The following is a 22,800-nucleotide window of genomic DNA, read 5'->3' as shown; positions in this document are numbered from 1 at the left end:
ATTCTGGAGGAAGTATGAGTCCCCCAGGTTTGTTCTTCTCTTTTTGGATTGTTTTGTCTATTTGGTATCCCTTGAGATTCCATATAAGTTTTAGGACGGGTTTTTCTATTTCTGCAAATAGTATCATTGGGATTTTGATAGGAATTGCATTAAATTTCTAGATAGCTTCAAGTAGTATTGACTTCTTAACCATATTGAACCTTCCCGTCTATGAATGTGGGGTGTCTTTCCATTTATTTATGTCTTCTTTAATTTCTTTCAGCCATGTTTTGTAGTTTTTATTATACAAATCTTTCACCTCTTTGGTTAAATTAATTCCTAAGTATTTTATGCTTTTTGATGCTAAATGGAATTGTTTCCTTAATTTGCTTTTTGGATTGTTTGTTGTTAGTAAATAGAAACACAGATGGTTTTTGTGTGTTGACTTTGTAGTCTGATACTTGGCTGAGTTTATTTATTAGTTCTGATATTTTTGTGTGTGGCATCTTTAGGGTTTTCTACATATACAATCATATCATCTGCAAAGAGAGACAATTTTACCTCTTTCTTTCAAATTTGGATGCCTTTTATTTATTTTTCATGCATAATTGCTGTGCTCTTCCAGTACTATGTTGAATAGAAATGCTGAAAGCGGGCATCTTTGCCTTATTCTAGATCTTAGAGAAAAAGCTTTTGGTCTCTCACCATTGAGTATGATGTTTGTTGTGGGTTTTTCATGTATGACTTTTATTATGTTGACATGGGGCTTGATCTCATGACCCTGAGATCATGACTTGAGCTGAGATCAAGAGTTGGATGCTTAACCAATTGAGCCACCCAGGCGCCCCTGCATGGTGTAGTCTTTAGATTCTGTTTTCTAGGAATTTGGCCATTTCATCTAGGTTATCCAGTTTGTTGGCATACAATTGCCTATAGTACTCTCTTGTAATCCTTTTTATTTTTATTTTGGTAAAATTGGTAGTAATGTCCCTAGTTTAATTTCTGATTTTAGCAATTGCAGTCTTTTCTTTTTTTTCTTAAACTAAGTAGCTAAATGGTTATCAGTTGTATTCATCCAGTGAGACAACTGTTATATTGTAGTTTTAGAGCATTTAGTTTATTTATAATGTACGTACAGAAATATTTGGATTTTCATCCACCATCTTATTATTTCCTTTCTATTTTGTGTGCCTTTGTTCCCCCCTCCCCTTCTTCCTATGATCTCTTTTCTTTCTTGCTTTCGTTGAGCCCCACATCAGACTCTGTGCTCAGCACAGAGTCTGCTTTGAGATTCTTCTCCCTCTCCCTCTGCCCCTACCCCTGCTCACACACGCTCTCTCTAAATAAATAAATAAAATCTTAAATTATTTTGTAAATATTTCATTTCTCCCCTCCTTTAGTTCAGAAGTTTATATGCTTTGTTTTTTCTATAGATGGTTACTCTAAAGATTACCATGTGAATCTTTGATGTCCCAAAATCTAATATTAATTGGTAGAAACCCTTAGCTTCATTTATCTATATCCAGACTTTTATACTATTAGTGTCATACATTTTAATTATATATGCATGTATATATATATATATATATGTCTGTATGTTTGTGCATATGTAAAGCCACTTTTCTGTAAAACCATAAGATGATATTGTCATTGTTATTACTGTTATTAATAATAATTATGGAGACTTTCGAGCATATATAAATAAGCAGAATAGTGAACCTGCCTGCACTGGTCATTCCAGCCTTAACAACCATCAGTCCATGACTAATCCTATCCCATTCATACTTCCATTTACTTATTTTCTTTTATTATTTTAAAGCAAATTACAGATATAATTTTATTCATAATTATTTCAATATGTGTCTCTAAAAGATGACTCTTTCAAAAAGAACACCATCATACTGCAGCAAAGCTAATAATATGTATCTTGATTTACTAATATATTTACCCATTTTATTGCTGTTTAAATTTTCCTGTATCTCCAAGCTTCTATTTGGGATAATTTTCCTTTGACTTAGAGGATATATATACATAATTTTTTAAGATTTTATTTATTTGAGAGAGAGAAAGAGAGCACAAACAGGGGAAGGGGCAGAGGGAGAGGGACAAGTAGACTCACTGCTGAGCAGGGAGCCTGACATGGGGCCCGATCCCAGGATCCCGGGATCATGACCTGAGTCAAAGTCAGACGCTTAACCAACGGAGCCACCCAGGTGCTCCGATTTAGATAATATTTTAATACTAGTCTGCTGATGATGAATTTTGGTTTTGTTTGTCTGAAAATGTCTTTATTTCACCTTCATTTTTGAAGGCTATGTTTGCTGGGTGTAGAATTTGGGATTGGCAGTTATTTTCTTTCAGTAGTTAAAAAAACCCATTCTTGTATGGTAACTAACATAATATAATAAAAAAACATTAAAATGGAAAGAAAAAAAAACCCATTCCATTGTCTTCTTGTTCCCATGATTTCTGTGAAGTCAGTTGTTCCTGTATTGTTGTTTCTTTGAAGGTGATCTCTCTTTTTCTCTAGCTCCTTTGAGATTTTCCCTGTAGTTGGTTTTCAAAATTTTACTGCAATATGCTTGGTATAGTTTTCTTTGTATTTACCCTGTTAGGGATTCACAATTTTCCTTGAATCTATAGTTTGGTACCTTTTGTCACTTTTGGAAGATTCTCAGCTATTCTCTATTTTGTTTGTTTGTTTAAGTTTAAAAAAACTTACCCCCAGCTCTACAGCCAGCATGGGGCTCGAGTTCACGACCTCAAGATCAAGAGTCACCTGCTCTTCTGACTGAGCCAGCCAGGAGCCCCTATTCTCTCTTTAAATGATTACTTCTGCCCATCTTTTTCTCTATTCTCAGAGGAGAATCCAATCACATGACATGTTGTTAGAAACACATTTTTTCCTGGGTTCTTCATTCTGCTCTTTTTTTGTGACCCGTCTTTCAGATTATTACTTCTGTCTTTGGCACAATCTACTGTTAAGTTCATCTATCGGAGTTCTCAAATTGGTAACCCAATTTTTCAGTTGTTGAATTTCTATTTGATTCTTTTTTATGGATTCTTATTTTCTGCTACTTTTCTTAATTTTGCTTTTTATCTTCTTAAACATATTAAGGATGTTATCTTAAATGTTTTAAAGTCTGTATCTTCAGTGTTTGGAGTCCCTGTAGATTTGTTTTAACTTTCTGTTTTCATTGTTTTTATTCATGTCATTATGTCTCTCTATATACCTGGTTATTTTGGATTATCAGATATTATGTATCAAAAATGGTAGAACTATTTGGAGGCCCAGGATGCTGATATAAATCCTGTGCAGAAGATGTTTGCGTCTGGGAAGCAGCTAGGGGCACCAGCAATCCAGATTCACTTTAATTTCAGGTATTGAAGGGAAGCTCTGCTTAGTTCCAAGGTGTAGTCCTTCAGGTTTCAATCCAAAGGCATGGGTTATTTACCACAGTCTCCTCCCCTTATCAGTCACCAGACTAGGATTTTGTCTCCTTAGCTCCACAAGCCTATTAGAACACTATCCACCTCTCATATCTCTTCCCAAATCAGCAGGTGCTGTAGGAGAAAAGCCACAAATGATGGACTCCCTGTCTGAATTTCCTTTCTCTCCCAGGTCTAGACACTTTAACTCTTTTTTTTTTTTTTTAAAGATTTTATTTATTTATGTGACAGAGAGACAGCCAGTGAGAGAGGGAACACAGCAGGGGAATGGGAGAGGAAGAAGCAGACTCCCAGCGGAGGAGCCTGATGCGGGGCTCAATCCTGGAACGCCGGGATCACGCCCTGAGCCAAAGGCAGACGCTTAATGGCTGCGCTACCCAGGAGCCCCTAGACACTTTAACTCTTAATGGTCTTATTAAAATCCCCATACCTTCGAGAGATTTAAAAATATTTTATCAATTGGGGCGCCTGGGTGTCTCAGTCGTTGAGCGTCTGCCTTTGGCTCGGGGCATGATCCCAGAGTCCTGGGATCAAGCCCCATATCGGGCTCCTCCACTGGGAGCCTGCTTCTTCCTCTCCCACTCCCCCTGCTTGTGTTCCCTCTCTCACTGGCTGTCTCTGTCTCTCTCTGTCAAATAAATAAATAAATCTTTAAAAAAATATTTTATCAATTTTTTATAGTTGTTCTCAGTAGAGTGATTGGACCAAGTGCCCAAAATGATGGTCCATCATGCCTGAAAGTGAAAGTCACCCCAGTTTCTTCTAACTTCATGTTTCTGTTCACAGATCGAGGCAATGACAACTGGCTGATTAAATATGACTGTCCAATGGATAGTTCTAGCTCTCGGGTAAGAGGTTGATCTATGTCTTGAAGAAGAAGATGAGGTAGTATGTATTCATAATACAGAAACACATAATGATCAGAGATTAGGTCACCTAGGTTCAGAAGAGTCAGGCTAGCACATGTGTTTGAAATTGATAAGTTAATATTTGATCGAGTTTTTCTCAGTCTGTTTTTTAAGCGGTATCTGATTGAATGATGTTCATAGAGATAGAATGAAGAAAGGTTCAAATATGTTTGGAACATATTACATATTTTATGCCTTTCTTGGAGATTCACATTGCATAGTAGCACAGTAAAGGTCTGAGAAGTAGTCCATTAAATAAACGTATTTAATTTTGCTTGGGCTAGTAAATTCTAAACTTTTTTAGAATACTTTTCTCATAATAGAAAATTCCATAGAACATCAGTTTAGAAAAAACTGTTTCCTACAACTTTCCTTACTTTCTCATTGCTTTCATCCTCTAATACACTTTTCTTTTCCTGCTCAGTCTGCACATTTCAAAAAATTAGTAGGAATGCTACCTAGAGTAGGAGTGTAAGGTTGACTTTCATCCCTTATAATAAGTGGTTTTTTGCCCAGCTTTGTTTAAATAGAATAGGCGTATAACATTGTGCAGATTTAAGATGTGCAACGTGGTGATTTAATGCATGTATATTTTGCAAAATGTTTACCACGTGAAGGTTAGTTAACACATTCTCATCGTGTTTTTACTTCCTTCTCTCATAGTGGTTCTCATATCTGACACATCAGAATCACCTGAAAAGCTTGTTAAAGATAGTGCAGATTCTTCAGGACTCTTCCCCACTAGGTCTGGGGTGAAACTTAGAATTCCATACTTTTAATAAGATATCCTAGGGGATTCCGATGCGGGTATCCTCAGCCTACACACCCTGTTTCTGTGATGGCGCCTGTGAACCTGAGGTATGGAGCCAGACGGGCAGTCACGAGAGTGTCTGACAGGCTGTCGTAGGTAGCCGGCCCCACTCTTTGCAGTCGGCCTTGTCCTTTTCCCCTATCACTGAAGTGGTAAGAGACTCTCTCGTGCGAAGAGCAGCCAGCTGTTATCCTCCATGGTTCTGTGATGTCACGGGAAAATGTGGTCACCCGTGAAGTAGCATCCGATCGAGGTTTACACAGAAGGACCTCGGCTGGCTGATACTTGCTTTTGCTTTTTCCGCTTCATACTCTCAGGACTCTCACTACCTTTCCCTAGGAGGAAAGGCTTAGAGTTACCTCTGTTATTGTCAGTTTCCTTCTTACTAAGGGCTATGGCAACTCCGGGGGAAGTGCACCTTTTCTCAGATAAGGGACTCTGAGAACTTCGAATAGGCCAAGTCAGAGGTGCCATAAAGTTTAGGTAACTGTGGAAGTCAGTTCAGAGGTTGACTAAGGATTGGCGCCTGAGGAGGGTGGGGTGGGGTGCTTTGCTACTACTTTAAAGGGCATGAAACAGATGGGACCCTAAGTATTTAGTCTTCCTTGCTTTTCAGGACACAGACTGGGTAGTGGTGAAGGAGCCTGTGATCAAGGTGGCTGCCATAGACAACGGGCTGGCCTTCCCCCTGAAACATCCTGACTCCTGGAGGGCATGTAAGTCTGAGACCACTGCGGTCTGGCTCTTTCCTTACTCAGTCTCAGTTTCTTATCTATGCAATGAAGATAATAATACCTCTACGACAGGATTGTGCGAAGGATTCATGGATTAATACAGCTCATGCATATAGCACAGTAGCTGGCACATGGCAAGTACTGCAAAATACAAGCTGTTATTGTCATTCTTACCTTACATTATTCCTGCTCAAAGCCCACAGTTGAGTTTTCTCATCTGTGTTTGTGTCTTTCTCGTTCTTTCTGAGGACTCTCTTATTCTATTTGTGTTTCTCTTTTTTTTTTTTTTTAAAGATTTTATTTTTTTATTTGACAGAGAGAGAGAGACAGCCAGCGAGAGAGGGAACACAAGCAGGGGAAGAGGGAACACACGCAGGGGGAGTGGGAGAGGAAGAAGCAGGCTCCAGGAGCCCAATGCGGGGCTCGATCCCAGGACCCCAGGATCAGGCCCTGAGCTGAAGGCAGACGCCTAACTACAGAGCCACCCAGGCGCCCTACTATTTGTGTTTCTAAATATAAGCTATTGTCAGTGTTTTGTCTTCCTTGTTGACATCCTGGAAGTCAGCCCCTGTCCTATTATAACTGAGAAACAATTGGAAAGAGAGAGAGATACAAGTAGGGGGTCACTAGCCCCTTTGCAGTACCAGTCTGTCTTTTCAGAAGGAGCATCTGAATGTCTCAGTGGCAAGTCACTGGAAGGTCACGTAATGTCTGGGAAAGAGCACCAGCTCTGGGATTGTGCATTCCTGGGTTTGAATCCTAATTCCTCCACTTACTCTGTAGCCTTTAGGATTAACATCCCTTGTGATTTTCTTTCCTGTTGTGTATCACATGAGAGAGGCGTTCTGCCTTTTGCAGTGCTCTCATAGGAAGAGGACGTAGATGGGCAGCTTTGCCTTCTGCTTTTCTTCTTTTCAGATCCCTTTTACTGGGCCTGGTTGCCCCAGGCAAAAGTCCCGTTCTCTCAGGAGATCAAAGATCTGATTCTTCCAAAGATATCGGACCCTAACTTCGTCAAGGACTTGGAGGAGGACCTATATGAACTCTTCAAGGTTAGCCCTGGGAGCCTCAACCTTATAACTATATGGAAGAAGGAATTTCTAATGGCTTTTCTAATGGCTCCTGATACAAGCCAAGGGAGAATGGCTAACACTCTTCTGACTTATGTCAGCCAGTGAAGAGCAAGCAAGATTCCCACATGTGGACAGCAACACCTAGTTTGGGTCGGTTTGAAAAAAAAAAAACAAACTGCCAGCCGTGGTGAATCACCGTGGGTTATCCTGCATGTCGTGAGGCTGCAGTGTGTCTGCAGAGCTCTCCTTTGCAGATGGAGCACTAGAGCCTGGAGTTAATAATGAGACTCAGGACAAGATATTTACTTGTTCTCTCTTTCCCCATCTGTGCAACATAGAGTTCTTGGGGTGGTAGTTAATTTCACTAAGCCTCATAAGCCTCATGTAAGTTTTCTTTATTAGAAAGTTTCTGTTTGGGGAAAGAAAATGGGTTCTTCTGAGGGATTCATGCAGGTTCCATCTCCTGCCCTTTTGCAGAAAGATCCTGGTTTCGACAGGGGCCAGTTCCATAAGCAGATTGCTGTCATGCGGGGACAGGTAAGCCTGGGACTTCTTCTGGTGTCATCCCTGGGATCTCTCTGGGAGGGTCATATGCTCATGTTGAGTAAATGCGTAAAACTTGTGTCTTACACCCTTTGAGTCTATGCCGTCCTTATTTATGACTCTGTCTTAGCACATGGGAGAGGACACGGAGCCCTTTCAAATCTCCCACCTCTTCCATGGTATCCAGTGCTTGGTGAGACACTATGTGCTCAGCTCTGTGCGAGTTGCTGGTAGTTCATTGGTAGATTTACCCAGTGGCCTGTCAGGTTGTTCAAGGCAGGCCGTATGCCCTTGTGGTTAAGAGCTTGCCTCTGGAGTCAGACTTCTTCACTCCTTTCAGCAGGTAGCTGGCCAACATTATCAGTCACATCCTTATTAGCTTACGAGTCACCCACTGAAGCAAAATGAGCCTTTGCCTTCCAGAAGTCTGATCTACCACAGGGAAAGGCGATCACAACCCTTTCCCTACCTGAGCCTGATCACAGAGCCTGTGTGAGGGCCCTGAGCCAGGGGGAAGAGTCACAACTCCCAGAGAGATGGAGTCAGGTGACAGAAGTTGTCGCTCACTGGAAAGACTGAGTCACACCAGGTGTTAGATAGAGTGCAGGGTCTGAGGTGGAGCCTCTCTAACCGGCGTGTTCAAGGACCATGTTTATTCTTTAGCGTTATGTACCTGCTATCAAATTTTTGTCAGCTCTTTAATTTGAAAAATTTCAAACCTCAATGAAGAGTAGAATCTTTTCCTAGATTCACCAGTTATTACACTTAGTTAGCCGCACTTGCTTTATCTCTGTATCTATTTGCTCGTATCTCTGTAGATGATCTGTCGGAATAATATCCATCTCTATATATCCGTGTAATTTCTCTCTTTAATATGCCTGTGTAATTTGTCTCTCCCTAGGTAGATAGATTGATATGTGTCCTTTTTGGCCAAATCTTTTGAAAGTAAGTTGTGGATAATTTGACATTTTACCCCAGATGCTTCAGTGTGCGTGAGAGGCACCTTCTGATGCAAAGAACTGGAGGAAACACAGGACGAACCAGCCAGGGCAGGTGTCTCTTAAATCCTGCACAGTTCACTCCAATTGGAACCTCCTTTTCATTCTCTACCCTGAGTTCTGTGTTCTACGGTCTTTGAAGCAGTGGAGGATGCTGACAGATTGCAAAACAATTAAGTAAAAAAAAACAATTAAAAAAAATTTTTTTTAATTAAGTAAAAAAATAATTATAGTAATTACTGATAGGATCCACTTCTGACTTCCCCGCTCTGTTTCAGGTTTCTCTGCCTCCTGTGGGCAGCATTTGCAGACCAAGGATATTGGCGGCTTGTGGGCTGTGTGTCTGTGTGATTTGAGGGTGCAGCTCTGCTTACCCTCCTCTGTGTCTGTGGCCTGGCCATGAAAATCTTCAGTATCGGGCAGTTTAAAGAAGGCTGTCATAGGGGCGCCAGGCTGGCTCAGTCGGTAGAGCATGTGACTGTTGACCTTGGGGTTGTGAATTTGAGCCTAACGTTGGGTGTAGAGATTACTTAAAAATAAAATCTTAAAAAAAAAAACAAAAAACAAACACAACTTTTTAAAAGCGAACAAGCAAGGAGGCTATTATAGGACAACTTCCGTTTTTGTACTGTCCTATCAGAGAAGATAAATAGTGGTGATTCTAATTTTGACAAACATGTTCCATGAACACATTTCTTCCTTCCTTTCTCTCTCTTTCTTTCTTTCTTTCTTTCTTTCTTTCTTTCTTTCTTTCTTTCTTTTTTTTTTAAGATTTTATTTATTTGAGAGTGAGAGAGCACAAGTGGGGGAAGGGAGAAGCAGACTGCCTGCTGACCAAGGAGCCCGATATGGGACTCCATCCCAAGGACCCTGGGATCATGACCTGAGCCAAAGGCAGACGCTTAACTGACTGAACCACCCAGGTGCCCTTCCCGTGAACACATTTCTGAAATATCTGTAAAATATGGACAGAAGTTGGTAAAGAGCTAAATGCAGTGTGGTATCCCGAATGGGATCCCGAAATAGAAAAAGAACGGTACTGGAAAATCTAACGAAATCCGAATTAAGTCTGGAGTTTGGTTAATAGTAATGTTCCAGAGTTAATTTCTTAGTTTTGGTAACTGTACTGTAGTTATGTGAAAATTTAAAATTCGGAGAAACTGGGTAAGTGGTGTACGGGAACTCTCTGCACTATCTTTGTAAATTTTCCAGAAATCTAAAAAACAGTGATAAAGAGACAGCATTTGAGAGAGAAGGCAAGTGAAATGTTGGCTGTTTTCAAAATACATGGTCTTTGTAGGATAATCAGAAAAGAAGGATAAACAACAATAAACAAATAAAAATCACCTGTAATTTCTTGACCCAGAGATAATCACTGCCAACTTCCAGAATTTTTTTCTCTGCAGATAGGTAGATAGGAAAATAGAATTTCAGAAAATAAAGGTGGAGTCACATTATAGTACTGGCTCCTGTCTCTGTCCTGTTCTGTCTGTTGACATCGGGATCAGCTTTCCACGCCAGTAAAATAGATCTTTTAATTGCTGTTCCTTATCCCTTAGATTATTAACTGATCCCATAGTCTTGGGCATTTATACCATTTTCACTGTTATAAACAATATTACGCTGTATTGGTTGAAACTAAGTGTTTTGTGCATACCCATGATTGTTTCTTTAGTTCCCACAAATGGAATTGCTCAGAGGGCCCATTCACTTTTAAGACTGTATCGTCCACTTGCGTTTCTGAAAAACTGGCCCTGGGTCCAGTCCCATAGCCTGGCTCTGAACTCTTCTCAAATCTGAGGCATCTTCTTCTGTATCCTTACTATTGGGAAGGGCAAAAAATGGGAGGTTTTGGTTTTAATTTGCATTTTTTAAATGACCAGAGAGATTTCCATTTTCTGTATTTTGCCCCCTTATATTCCTACTTTTGGAAATACCCTTTTTGTATAATTTTCCATTAATGTGTTGTTTATTTTTGTATTGATTTATGGGAGTACTCGGTCATCAGGTTTCCCTTCAGAGGCAGACCAGGGTGCCGTGGTCTTTCCCTCACTGATCTTATTTTTCCTGCTGCAGATCCTAAATCTGACCCAGGCCCTGAAAGACAACAAGAGTCCCCTGCACCTTGTCCAGATGCCACCCGTGATTGTCGAGACGGCCCGTTCTCACCAGCGGTCTTCTAGCGAGTCCTACACACAGAGCTTTCAGAGTCGGAAGCCCTTCTTTTCGTGGTGGTAGCCCAAGAGGCAGACAAAGACATGTTGTTTGAGACTTGGGCTGGGAGGAAGCCTGGGGAACGGGTTGCCGGAAAAGCCAGAGAAGTCGGTGGGGAGCAGTGCCCTTAAGAGCCCTTCTTCTCTGCTCGCCACCCCCTCAGGGCTTTCCCAAGCACAGGGAGAAGCACAATCGGAGGGACTGTGTGCTGTTGGGCCCTTCTGAGTGCTAGGGAGGGCTGGAGCCTCCATGCAAGTGAGGAGTCCAGAGGGCCCGGAAGGAGCATCTCCCAGCATCCCCTGGGGGCAGGCTGGGAAATCCCCTTCCCTCCCTGACACCCTGCTCTGTGGCAATTCCTCATTATATTCTGCATCAGAAAACGAACACACAAATACGAATTGAAATATTAGTAGCAAAACCCAGGCAGAATCCCAGATCCTCTCAGGTCAGAAACCTCTGATCCAGACCTAAATTTGCATGGACCCAGACACTCAGGTGCCTCGCAGTTCCTTAACTCCCGTGGACCAAGGCGGTGGGGTGATTCAGAGAGCCACTGGGTGACTCACCAGCTGGCACAGACAGAAGCCACGCTTTTCCTTTGGGTTTTTGCCAAGTTTTCTTCCCCTTCTCCCACCAGTGCAATAGGCTGACTTAATGCCTCCCAACCCAGTTCTCATGGCCAGGACACTTTTGCTCCAGAACTCTCAGTGGTTCTGCATATGATCAGAGATCGGCTCTGCTGTCTGCCCTGCTAAGAACGCAGGCTCCCTAGTCCAGGCTTGTAGTTTACCCACTATTTAGGCAAAGGCAAGAGGGAGGAAGCGGCCTCCCTAGCATGCAGAAGTGATCCATTTGGCCTAAGTGCATGCTGGGAGCTGTAATTGGTCTGTGGGTAAACTTATCCCAGCCTTGCTTCCTGAGCCCTGGTGATAAACTCCCCCTGGTCCTCTAATTTGCTGGTCCTTTCTGTTGTTAGATATTTTTTTTTCTCAACACTTTTGATTAGGGGTTCAATTCTGGGTTCTGGAGTGGGTCTCAGTGAAGTACATCTCAGCTCATGAGAGGACAGGATATTAGGTCCCTGGACTTTGTATGCTACCACTGCTGCTTGGTGGAGGTAACGGGACCCATATTCTCTTCCTGGTCGGTAGGTTCCCTTTGCTCCCTGACTTCTTGTTCCAGGCCAGTTTTTCTCTGGCTTCTTGAGAAGGGCAGGGCCCGGAGGAGAAAGGCCTTCAAACTGTCCCCCAGTGCCTGCCCAGCTCAGTGTGCATCTTCCTGCTTCCACGTCTCTTTCCCTCAGCTGTCCCCCTTGCCAGGTGTCCGAGCCCTTTCTACACCAAAGCAAAGAATGGCCTCAGGAGGGAGCGAAGAGGGTGCCATCTGTGGCTAAGGGGCAGTTCTGTGCTACTGGACACTTCAAGATTCTGGCACCCTGCGATTGATCAATCAGCCTTGGAAAGAAACTATCTTGAAGGTTTGAAAAACAACCAAAGAAAGGGAGCAAGGACTATGGCTGTGTGCCCTCTGCTTGCCCAGCTCCCGCTGCCCAGGAGACAGCAGAGATGTGCAGTCCTCTTGTCAGCTGGGCCAAGTCGGTCCCTTTGCATCCCAGCCCCCAGGAGCTAGTTTGTGCTGGGGTTCCCTCCAGCTGACAGGAAGAGTCTCTGGGAGCTGGATATGCATGCCCTGTGGACAAAGACACAGCTCTTAGCCCTGACAATCTCATTCGGCCGACCTGGAATCTGGCCTTGGGGACCATGTTTGCGATAGTGCCTGCGCTCAGACTGTGGGTGCAGCAGGGCTCCCAGAGGCCAGAGGGGACCCAGGTGTGTTTAGCTCTCCAGAGACCTCTCTACACAGACCTGTTGGTAAAGCTTCCCAGCTGCGTGTTGAGAGAGCCCAAGCAGTCTTAGAGGAAGCTGGTTGCTTCCCCCAACCAAGTAGGTCTGCACATCACCCTCATGCCCACCAGCTCTGTGATGAGAAGGAAATTGGGTCCAACGTACGAGGGGGGCCGGTCCCGGTCCTGGCAGGCAAGAGTGTGGGGCATCCTTTCTTGGCATGTCTCCATTCTCCTTGAAGTCTGTACTCAGGTTGCCTTGAATGTGGACATGGGGAGAGCCAGGGCCCAAAGTGCCAGGGCAGGCTTCTGGGTGGCACTCACAGGACGGCCCACCCCTCTGCCAGCCCCAGGCCCTGTACCCGTGTCACGGAGGTGAGGCCAGGCTGGGAGAGTGCTGCTGCCTGTGTTGTTCTTCCAAGGCACTGTTGAACTTGTATGTAATGTATTTAAATCAATGCAAATGTATGAATAACAAGTCCAATTCTGACCTTTTTTGTCTAATGTTCTTGAGTGAAAGGAAGACAAGTTAGAATGCAGTTTTAAAGACAAAGAACCATGTGTTTCCATGGAGTTGCTGACGTATGGCTCCTGAGTTATACAGGTCCTCATTTCCAAAGTCCCAGTGCTTAATATTTTCATTAACTCATTTGACACCAAAACGTGACCTGAACTTACACTGGTGTGAACTGAAGCTATTTGTAATCATCATGTTTTCCTCTTAGTGTGTATATTTGTTGCAGAAATATTAATGTTTTGTTATGAGATATTTCCCTACTAGGGATTATGCAGTATTTGCACTGACAACTTCCTAAAAGCTGAAAAAATTCTGAATAACAAAGTCATCTAGCCCTAAGTGTTTGGGATGAGGAATGTGAACTCAGCTTCTCTTCTTGGCCACAAGAGGGCAGCCGTGTTCTGTGTGCTCATCGTAGATGCTTGAAGCACTTTGAACCCTGGGTCCTTTAAGTGGTGGGTAATGGGGCAGATAGGATTCCTGGGGATCAGAGCTGAATGCTAATGAGCACATAATATGCTATTGAGGCGAAGCTAGTGGAGCAATCAAAAATCCTCACCTTAAAGTTTTTTACAGTAGGAAACCTTGGATAATGCCGGAGGCTCAAGGATGGTTGGCCCGCGGGGATAAAGAAAGCAGCTGAAGGGCTGGCACCAGTATGCTGACTGCAAGCTCACTGCTCACTATGCAAGGCCGACTGGAATAGCCTTTCCCCTTCTAGAACTGGCCAGAGTCCAGGAGCCCTCTCTCTCCTGTGGATCAGGACTGCCTTACAGAGATGCTTCCATCTCCCAATCGGACAACCTCTGGAAAAGGAGGCTTTGCCACAGGGGATGGGGGAGCTCACAGGGAAAAAGGAGGCCTGTCCTATTTTCTCCTTCCTGGGAACACCCCTTCCCTGCAGTAAGCGCAAACCCTTCATCCCCTGGCTCCAGAGTGTCCATTTGGGGATCCTCCCTTCCTGTGACAGACACACTGTTGTTGATGCAAACATTTTTATTTTGCCACTTAAACCACGGTTTCCTTGTGCTAGCCTGACGGGCAGGGGTGTGGGCAGGCAGGCTGCTGGACCATGGATTACAGGAGTAGCAGGAGGGGTCGTAGCAGGAGTGGTCAGGTGCTCAGTCTGAGTGCCCATCACTTGACTCTCGGGGGAATATCGTGCAGCCCAGGTACACTGTCAGATGGGAAGAGCTGAGGCGCAGCGCTGGTTCTCCTCATTCTGGTGAGGAATGGGTCCCACATAACCGAGAGCTCAGGGGACATTTCCAGTCCTGTTCTGAATGGAGCAGGCCAGTGGCAGTGGTCTTCCATTTACCCTTGCGGGGCTGTCTCCCTCAAGCCTCTCTTCCTTCTTCACCTCCTGGGCCCTTTGGCAAAAGTCCTTATGGTTCCGGGGGAAGATACTGCCGTTCCAAGCCCCTTCCCCGGATCAGTGTCTGACCTGATGGAGGTAGCGTGTGGGGCCTGGCTTCTGCCAGTTCCAGCGGATCCTGGCACTTGTTCTGGAGTTCAGATGCCGATCGCCAGAAGCCGTCTCTGCAGCACCACTCTGTGGGTCGGCTGGTGGAACGCAGGGCTCGGGGATTCTGCAGAGAACAAGTGTGTGAGAGGCCCACATCAATAGGAAGAGCAGAATGTTGGGGCCTGAAGAGATTGTGGTCACGATGAACTATTAAAACACCATTCGGGGTCAGATAGGACCAGGGCTCTGGTCTCATCTGCCCACTGAGAGTTAAAGACTAGGCAAAGCTCTCAGATTTCTTCTCTGTGAAGAAAGCTGGACTAGATCAGGGTGTGTGATACTCGGCACTTCTCCGGCTTCCTCGTGCTGTACTCATGGCAGCCATCGTTAGTCAGCCGTGATACGAGACTGGAAGAACCAACTACCCTCCTTAGCACGGTGTTCTAAACAGGGGTTGCAAGTCAACTGGAGTTCATCTGAGCAAGGGCCTGATTTGCTTTCCCTGGACTTGATGACCTGGAAGGCCTTTTCAGGTCTCATGCTCTGACTGAGGACCCCTGAGAAGGCAGTGGAAAGAACAGAACCGAGAGCATAACCCACAGTGATTGACTAGGCCGTGTGGTTCAGCTTGACCTCGTGGGGCAAGCTGCTCCCAGGCTGTCAGTGACCTAGGCAAAGGGGAATGACTAGGGAAAGTTTAAAGTTCCTCAACAATTTTCAAACCTCAATATCTCTACCGAACCTTCCCACGCTATAGTCTCTATAATCCCACAGGCAAGATTTTAACCAGGCTTACTTTTGATTGTTACCTGTTCTACGACAGGGAAACAAATATTCTTCCTCCCAAACAATAATCCCTCCCACCTGGCTAAGAATCACTGCAAAATTAGGACCCAGGCCTTCTTTCGCATGGAAGTTCACAGGGTCTGGTATGACTCCAATAGTAACAGCAATCATAGGCACTGTATAGACCTTAGAACCCCCGTGATAGGTACTTTAGAGTGAGGCCAAGTCAGGAGCTCCAGGTCACCCCTCCAGGAAACGGTGGCAAGGGCATCCTTAGCGCTCCCCTCCCCTCCGCCCTCCAGTTCCAGGAACCCACCTGAGCCGGCTGCAGTGGTGCAGAGAGTGGCCCAGGGCTTTCGGCCGGGGCGGCCTCTTCCTGCGCAGCCTCCGCAAGGCCTCTGCCACACGGTGGTCTCCTGCACAGTCCCAGACGATCTGTGCCCGCTCCTCGGCCAGCTGGTCCCCACTGCGCTGGAACAGGCCCTGGATCTGCAGCAGCTCAGCGTCCTGGAAGATGTTGGCCGAGGCCTGCTTGCGGCCCCGGGCCTCCGCTGGGGCCTGCCAAGGGGGCGGCTCACTCACCACAGAGGCCGGGGTACCCATCCTGGGTGCTCTGGGGAAGGAAAGCATGAAGAGACATCAGCTTAGGCCCTTCCCAAACCCGACGAATGCAAGGCTTCTGGTGTTTCTATTCTCCAGGAGCCAACGTACAGTAAGTCTTGACTTAGAGTCACTCTAATTTCCAGGGCACCTGGGGGAAATAAGATGAGTAATGACAGACTTTATTATAAAGTGCTTACGTGTGCGACACCTGTAGTATCTCACTGAGTCACAGCAAGCTGGGACGTAAGAATGGCTTATCCCCAGCGCACGGAAGAAATGCAACTCAGCTGAAATGATCCTTGCCGTCACAAAGCCTTGCGTAATCGCAGAGGAGTAGAACCAGTAGAACCCAGCGCTGGCTGGCTGTCAAGCCCAGGCAGACCCCAGGATACCTAGGTCCTAAGGACAGTGCGGGCAGCAGCCACTGCACTGTGCCAAGCATTTCAATGTGCCGGGCATGGCTGTGACAGTCGTAGTCGCATAACCGCACTGAAGGGTGAGCACGGCAGCCCTGTGGGTACGTACTGTATCCTCATTTCACTAATGAAGAAACTGAAGAACAGAATCCAGATCTCTCTGGTGCCAAGGCCCAGGCTCTGTAGCACAGAAGTGAGAGGAGGGTTATGGGGTCGGGCTACCTGGGTGGGAGCCCCACTTCTAGCCATCTGCACCACTGCCCGGCTCGGCTGCTTCCTGTACCAATTCCTACTTCACAGAGTCGCAGTGAGAACTGAGCGAAGACAGTTTTAAGAACAGTGCTCAGTGTTCTATTATTCTGCTTTCTCATCGGTAACACAGAACAGTCATCCCACCTATTTGCAAGACCCTAGAGACAGACCAAGTTCGTATAGTTTAGCAAACACAGTATGAAACAGACAATCAGAGCCAACTGCAGTCGGAAAGGCCACAGACAGGAACCAAAGCGCGAAGGGGCGGCTCCAGGGTTAGAATACAGAACCATGGGCAGAGGCTGAATTCTGTAAGTTCAATAAAAGGAAGACTCATGTCGGTGCCTCCCCTCATAGAAAATGCAAATTAAAAGATCTCAGTTCTAGAGAGTTCAATTTGAATAATAAAGGCATAGGAGGCTCACTCACCCGATCCTTGTCTCCAGTACAGCCTGCGAACGCTGAGATTGGAAAGCAGACTAGAGACGGGAAGACCAAAGACCTTAGCATTACACAGAACTGGGCTCGAATCCCAGGCCTGCCACCTTCCTAGCGGTGACCCTAGGCAAGTTACCCAACCTCTCTGAGCCTCTTTGCTTTGCTGTAAAGTGGGGCTCGTAACCACTTCTCAGGGTGCTGTAAGGATTGAGTGAGTCTAGTGTGATATCAGGTACCAAGTAAGAGCCAAATAAATGCATATTTGCACCCCCCCCCCACCTGTGCCCCTTTTGGCCTCCTCGACTTTTGTCCTTGGATCAGGGGTGTGATAGGATCCCTTCTCCTCTGTTCTGGCCTAAGCCAGCTGAGGACTTGCCCGTGCTCCCTCCACCCCTCAGCCCCAGGCCTGACAGCGGAGGCCCAGCTCCAACCCCAGACCTCACGTCATTCCAGTGAGCTACGGAGATATCTGTTACCCAGAAACTAGCTTAAAAAGGGAATAAAATACATTTCAATACAAAATGTCCAGGCTCATCGTAACAAATTCAAACAGAATGGAAATCACATAAAGCATTACCTGCCTTTGTTCTCCTGAGAGTTTGAGACCTCTCTCCATCCCGTTTAGACTCCTCAAATGTACCTGGCCCTCCCTCCTCCTCTCAATAGCCACCCTCCCTATTCCAGTAATCTCCACACTCACCCTGTCCCAGTGTCTAGGTCTCCTAAGAATCCCACTCTCTTCAAAAGGTTTAATAACTAAAATAAACCTGCATAAGATTTTCAGATAAATTAACTCCATAAAAATTGTGCTTTTTATCTGGAAATGGGAATTTTAAAATCTACCTCTCCTAAGGCACTACTACGGAATCCAGTTAAAAACCTAGAATGTGTGGTCGTAAACTCCCCTGAGCTGGATGATAAAAACATACTGTGACCAGAAAACAACAGTCACCAGGGAACACTTTCAGGCTGATAAAAAAGCGGACTCTGGGTCATTTACTCGGCTCCGGGTGATATGACAATATGCATGATATTTCATCCACAACACAGTTCTAGGAATCAGGCACCCTTCCCCTCTTTAGCAAAGGAAGCTGAGACACAGATTCAATGCCAGGGGCTGCGCCAAGGCCAGGACCTGGAGTGAGGGGCCGCAGCCGTGGCTGAAAACCCCAGCTGCCTTCACAGCCGGGCAGCTCAGAGCGCACTGCTGCCCGTCACTCCTGTGGGGGAGATTTCGCTGTTCTCACCTAAGTCACCGAGAGGGAAACCTGCCGGGGGAAGAGGAAGAACCTTGACTAGCCCACACGCAAGGCAGGGGCGGAGCTGTAGAATTTATTTTAGTCTCTTCATTAGCGTCAGAGCTGTTTACTGTGTGGCCAGCTGTCCTAGCCTTGAACCTGCGGCGCTCTGAAGAGGAAGATCCCCAGCTTCCACAGAACAAATCTGAAGCCGCAACCCAGCCCGGTGCGCAGTGCTGGCTTATGAGTCAGAGCCCTGGGCATGCCGCTCCCTGGCTGAGGGGCCTCTGTTTCCCCCTTCCATGTGCAAGAAGAACAGGCTGACTCTTCTGGTCTCTGAGGGCGTGTGCAGAGTCCCTGATTCTAGAACGAGGCTGGGTCTGTCTGGAAGCAGTGATTGAGTTTGCTTGGCTGCCAAGGCCTGGATGCAACATGTGTGGACAGGTCTGGCTAACTAGGTGCCAGGAAATTCCCCAACCAGTGGTTCCTCTTTTCTGCCCTCCTCAACCTTCCCTGGAGACGAGACACTGTTTTGCTGGTGGGATGTGGGGTTAAGGTCTGGGAAAAGACAGAGAACTCACTGCTCTAAAGCACTCCAGTGACCTAGGCTGCCTGTGGCCAAGCCTGGGGCAGGCTCCCAGGCTGGTCTGGGTGGTGGGAGAAGAGGTGGTATCATTTCTCTGATTCAGGCAATCTCACCCTCCCTCTGAGAGAACGGCAACAGGATTAAGTAGCAGCAGCTGTCTCAGGGAGGCTCGGAGCCTGACTTCCCGGATATTCCCAGCCACCTCTGTGCCGCTACAAGGCCCTACAAGGCCCCACCTGCACCCTCTAGTATCCAAGTTACAAACACACCAACAAACCATCTGGGGAAGTCTAAGCCTCCAGTTTCAAACATACGGTCCATGCACCTTGGGGCGGGGAGTGCTTGGCACCTCCAGATTCCAAGGATCCTCACTCTTGGCTCTGCCTGTCACCCTGGGAGTCAGCCAGCAGTAAGACTGGGAATAAAAATCCGTGGATTGCACATAGGATTAGATGTAAACTTTGGGAAAATAAATCAGAACACTTTTATTATCAGAAGAAACTTTTTTTTTTAAGATTTTATTTTTAAGTAATCTCTACACCCAATATGGAGCTTGAACTTACAACCCGAGACCAAGAGTGGCACGACCGACTGAGCCAGCCAGGCGCCCCAGAAGAAAGGTCTCATCTTATTCAATGTGTTATTTCTCCCCTAATTTCTTGTACAAGACCTGAATCCAGGAAAGTCAGTGTATACTCGAACAATAGTACTTCTTCAAACTGGAAAATGACACCACAAGGATATTAAAAGATTACAAATGGATCTTTCATTCCAGAGCTGACATGAAACACTATAAACATGGGTCTGTGAGCAAATGAGTAAAAACTCATTGCAAAATACTTCAATTTGACACACACTAGCTTAAAAATGAACCCCCAACGTAAATACCAAATGGGGAAAATGACAAAGTTCAACTTGTTTTGAAATAGGCAATAAATGAACTAGAAAGCTCTAACAAAGAAATATATTTAAAAAGTAACATAAATACAGTGCACAACTGAGCACCCCTTGTGGTATATGAAGCTCAGTGTAGACAGCGACTCCGACCGTGGCCTCAGGCCCAGCTAACCACAAGAGGCAGAACACACTCGTGTGAGCTGGGCAGCAACTGCTTCCACACTGAGCTCCCCTCCTTCAGATAACCCTGCTGATGGTAATAATCTGTAATCGGAGGCAAAGGGCCTCTTGGATAAAGAACTGGAGGCTCTGGCCCAAGGCCCAAATCAACACTTGTGGCCCTGGCCTGCTTTCCTGCCACTGGAGAGCAGCCCAAATCTGTGGCTCCTCCACTGGGAGGCCTAGTCCACAGGGCCGTGTGAGCCCCCCCAGGCCTTTAGGGCCTGGCCTCCGCCAGGAGTGCCTGAGAGAACTGCGGCCACATTAGTCTCCAAATCTGATGTGGAAGCGGAGGAAGGAACTGGGCCCTACCCCTAGACCAATTCTCCGATACAACTGGAAAATAAACTCTAGGTGTAGGAAGAACTCTTTTCAAGAGTTCAAGAACCCTGAATTCTGGCTGTGCCTCTGAAAACTGGATGATGTTGACAAGCCTGTTTCCCCTGCCTCATTTTGCTCATCATCAAAATAGTGAGAATAATTAACCCGAAGGGAATAAGGGAGATAAAAGTATGTGAAAGCATCCATCCCAGTACACTGTATCATGAATGAGTGATGTAAGGGAAAGGCTGTTTAACAACCAGGCACTATAGAATCATTGTCATTTGCATGAAACTCCCTCAAAAGGGGCCTTCACTCTTGGAAAAAGAGGGTCAAGGGAGATGGATTCATTTGTGGGCTTTTAAATCACAGCTGCCACTGAGGCAGCTTGCTCCATGTCAGGCACAGAACAGCACTTTCACATAGGTGATCTTTTTAATCCTCACCCCATGAGAAGGCACTCTGGTTATAGGATATATCCATTTTACAGATGAGAAAACTGAGCTCAGAAACGTTAAGTAACTTTCCCAAAGTCAAACAGGAGGTAGGTGGTGAGGCTAGGTGTACCCAGGCAGTATGACCCCAGCGCCCAGCCTCTCAACAACCACTGTTATTTTTGTTCTGCCAGATGGCTGACGAGGTCTTCAGGGGAAGGAACGACCCAGGAGGCTCTGAAACCTCCCGGAGCCTGCTATCTGCTTCCGAGGGTTTCGGAAGGCGCAGGGATCGAAAGTCAGGTCTCCCAAGCCAGCCTGGGCGCCCTCTGCACCTCCCCGCGGGGAGTTACAGCGATTACTCACCACGCAGAAGGGCAGCGCCGACAGACCTCAAATCGGGATGGGGCAGGCTAAGATGTGCCCACCCCAACCCCTTCACGGTCTTTCGAAAGGGCGGGCGCAGCTCTGCGCTTCCTGCTGCGAAGGGGCTCACAAGGACCAGGAGGCGTTTACCCACAGGACGAGACCTTGGGAGGGGATATCCTGGCCCAGATCGCAGGGCGACATCCCCAGCACAGGTCAGTTCCCGGGGCTCAGACGTGGCCGCTTCGCACAACGCGGGCCCTAAGTGGACCTGCGGGTTCGGCTCCCAGTGGCACCCGGGCTCTGATGGCTCGCCCGCCCGCTCCCACCGCAGCGCGAGCCGGGCCTCCGATCTACGTACCTGGCTGCCCAAGGCGGGCCACCTAGGTCACAGCCGCGACTCCCGGGAGAAAGCGCTCCCCAACCGGGGAAGAGCCAATCCACCGCCGAGCCTTGGTGAGAGCTCCGGGACGAGCCTTCCAAAATCGAACGCGGAGACTCTGTGGGCCAATCATCAGCAACAGAGGGGCGAAGGGCGTGTCAAGGCCCCGCCCCCTTCCCTCTGCCGGCCTCGAAACCCGAGTGCGAAGATTGCCCGGGTCCAATCAGCAGCGAAGCAGCGGCGAGGGGCGTGTCCGTCGGGGCCCCTTCCCTTCGCCCTCTCCCGCCCTAGCGCGGCGTCCGGAGGCGCCCCCTTCATTGACGTCAGTGCCCTGGGAGACCGTGGTTTTGCTGGCGCGGGAGCGGGGCGGGGCCGCATTCCAGCCTCGGGGTGCGGTGGCGGCAGGCCCTGCGGGGTACACGTGACGCGTGCCCCCTCGCCTGGGCCCTAGGCCAGCGCGCACCGGGCCGCGCTCCTTGCACCGTGTGGCCCTCTGCAAATAGATCCGCAGCTCCTTAAATTCACCTCCCAGACGGACCACTTGTCTTCTGGCTCCAGCTTTGAGGGAAAGGAAGGGATGGTGAGACCTTGGGCTTCAAAGCTAGAATGCCGTGGGGTCAGATGTTAAATCAGCTGTGCAACCTTGGGTCAGTTACCTAAATAAGCGGCATTAGGAAGGTTTTATACATTCATTGGACAAATGGTCCATTAGGGGTCACCCTGTCTGAGTTCCGTAAGGGGCAGTGACTAAGAGACGTCTCTACGCCCGTGCCCTGGGGGAACTTAGAACCTACTAAGGAAGGCAGACGTTAAAAAGCTTAAAACATTTAGTAGTGATTACAACTGTGATAAACATTATAACTGTAAAAGGGTCAGACAGAGGAAACTCAACTCCCTGTAGGGGGTCCTGGGAGGTAGAAGAAGTAACATTTAAGCTGAGATATGAAGGAGGAGTTGAAGTTGGACAAAGGAAGAGGAGTGGGTCTGGGAAGAGCGTTTAAGGAAGAGAGAATGGCATGTGCAAAGTCTAGGAGGCAGCTTGACTCAGGAGTACTTGGTACCAGACCTGCAGCAAGGCTAGCAAAGGGTAGAGTGGTGAGAAAGCAGAGGGCAGAGGCCGACAGTGAAAAAGTTTCCGTTTGACTCTCTGAGGGGAATAGCGTTATGTATATGGTTTAACAGATATTTTATAGCACTTACCATGTGCCGGTAGTGCCAGTCAGCACTTCACAAATAGTAGCTCATTTCATACTCATGAAAAATTTGTGTTTTTAGAAGGTCACTTTGGGCCCAGCTTGGAACTTGGATTAGAGGGTTTGGGAGTGGA

At 46.7% G+C, this 22,800-nt stretch overlaps 2 protein-coding genes across 3 annotated transcripts in view; one reads left to right on the top strand and one right to left on the bottom strand.

Annotated features, from left to right (window-relative positions):
* Positions 1 to 13,043, top strand: part of PI4K2A (phosphatidylinositol 4-kinase type 2 alpha) — a 28,449-nt gene extending 15,406 nt beyond the window's left edge. The window contains exons 5-9 of one of the 2 annotated variants that reach the window (XM_040624107.1): positions 4,216 to 4,277; positions 5,765 to 5,864; positions 6,801 to 6,934; positions 7,433 to 7,492; positions 10,573 to 13,043. In XM_040624107.1, the coding sequence (XP_040480041.1) occupies positions 4,216 to 4,277; positions 5,765 to 5,864; positions 6,801 to 6,934; positions 7,433 to 7,492; positions 10,573 to 10,734 (518 nt within the window). In that variant the 3' untranslated portion in view covers positions 10,735 to 13,043. Of the gene's footprint in view, positions 1 to 4,215; positions 4,278 to 5,764; positions 5,865 to 6,800; positions 6,935 to 7,432; positions 7,493 to 8,476; positions 9,198 to 10,572 lie in introns of those variants that run through there. The other variant, XM_040624108.1, reaches the window with a different exon arrangement.
* A 1,008-nt stretch (positions 13,044 to 14,051) lies between these two features.
* AVPI1 (arginine vasopressin induced 1) lies at positions 14,052 to 21,600 on the bottom strand. The gene is made up of 3 exons (XM_008703545.2): positions 21,453 to 21,600; positions 15,638 to 15,934; positions 14,052 to 14,659 (listed from the first exon to the last, which is right to left on the bottom strand). The coding sequence occupies exons 2-3, from the start codon at positions 15,922 to 15,924 to the stop codon at positions 14,503 to 14,505; spliced, it is 444 nt and encodes a 147-aa protein (XP_008701767.1). The 5' UTR covers positions 15,925 to 15,934; positions 21,453 to 21,600; the 3' UTR covers positions 14,052 to 14,502.
* Between the last annotated feature and the right edge of the window lie 1,200 nt (positions 21,601 to 22,800).

This window comes from Ursus maritimus, unplaced genomic scaffold (assembly GCF_017311325.1).
Source record: "Ursus maritimus isolate PB19 unplaced genomic scaffold, ASM1731132v1 scaffold_7, whole genome shotgun sequence".
In the NCBI taxonomy this organism is placed as follows: Eukaryota; Metazoa; Chordata; class Mammalia; order Carnivora; family Ursidae; genus Ursus; species Ursus maritimus.
This window is presented reverse-complemented; position numbering and strand designations above follow the sequence as displayed.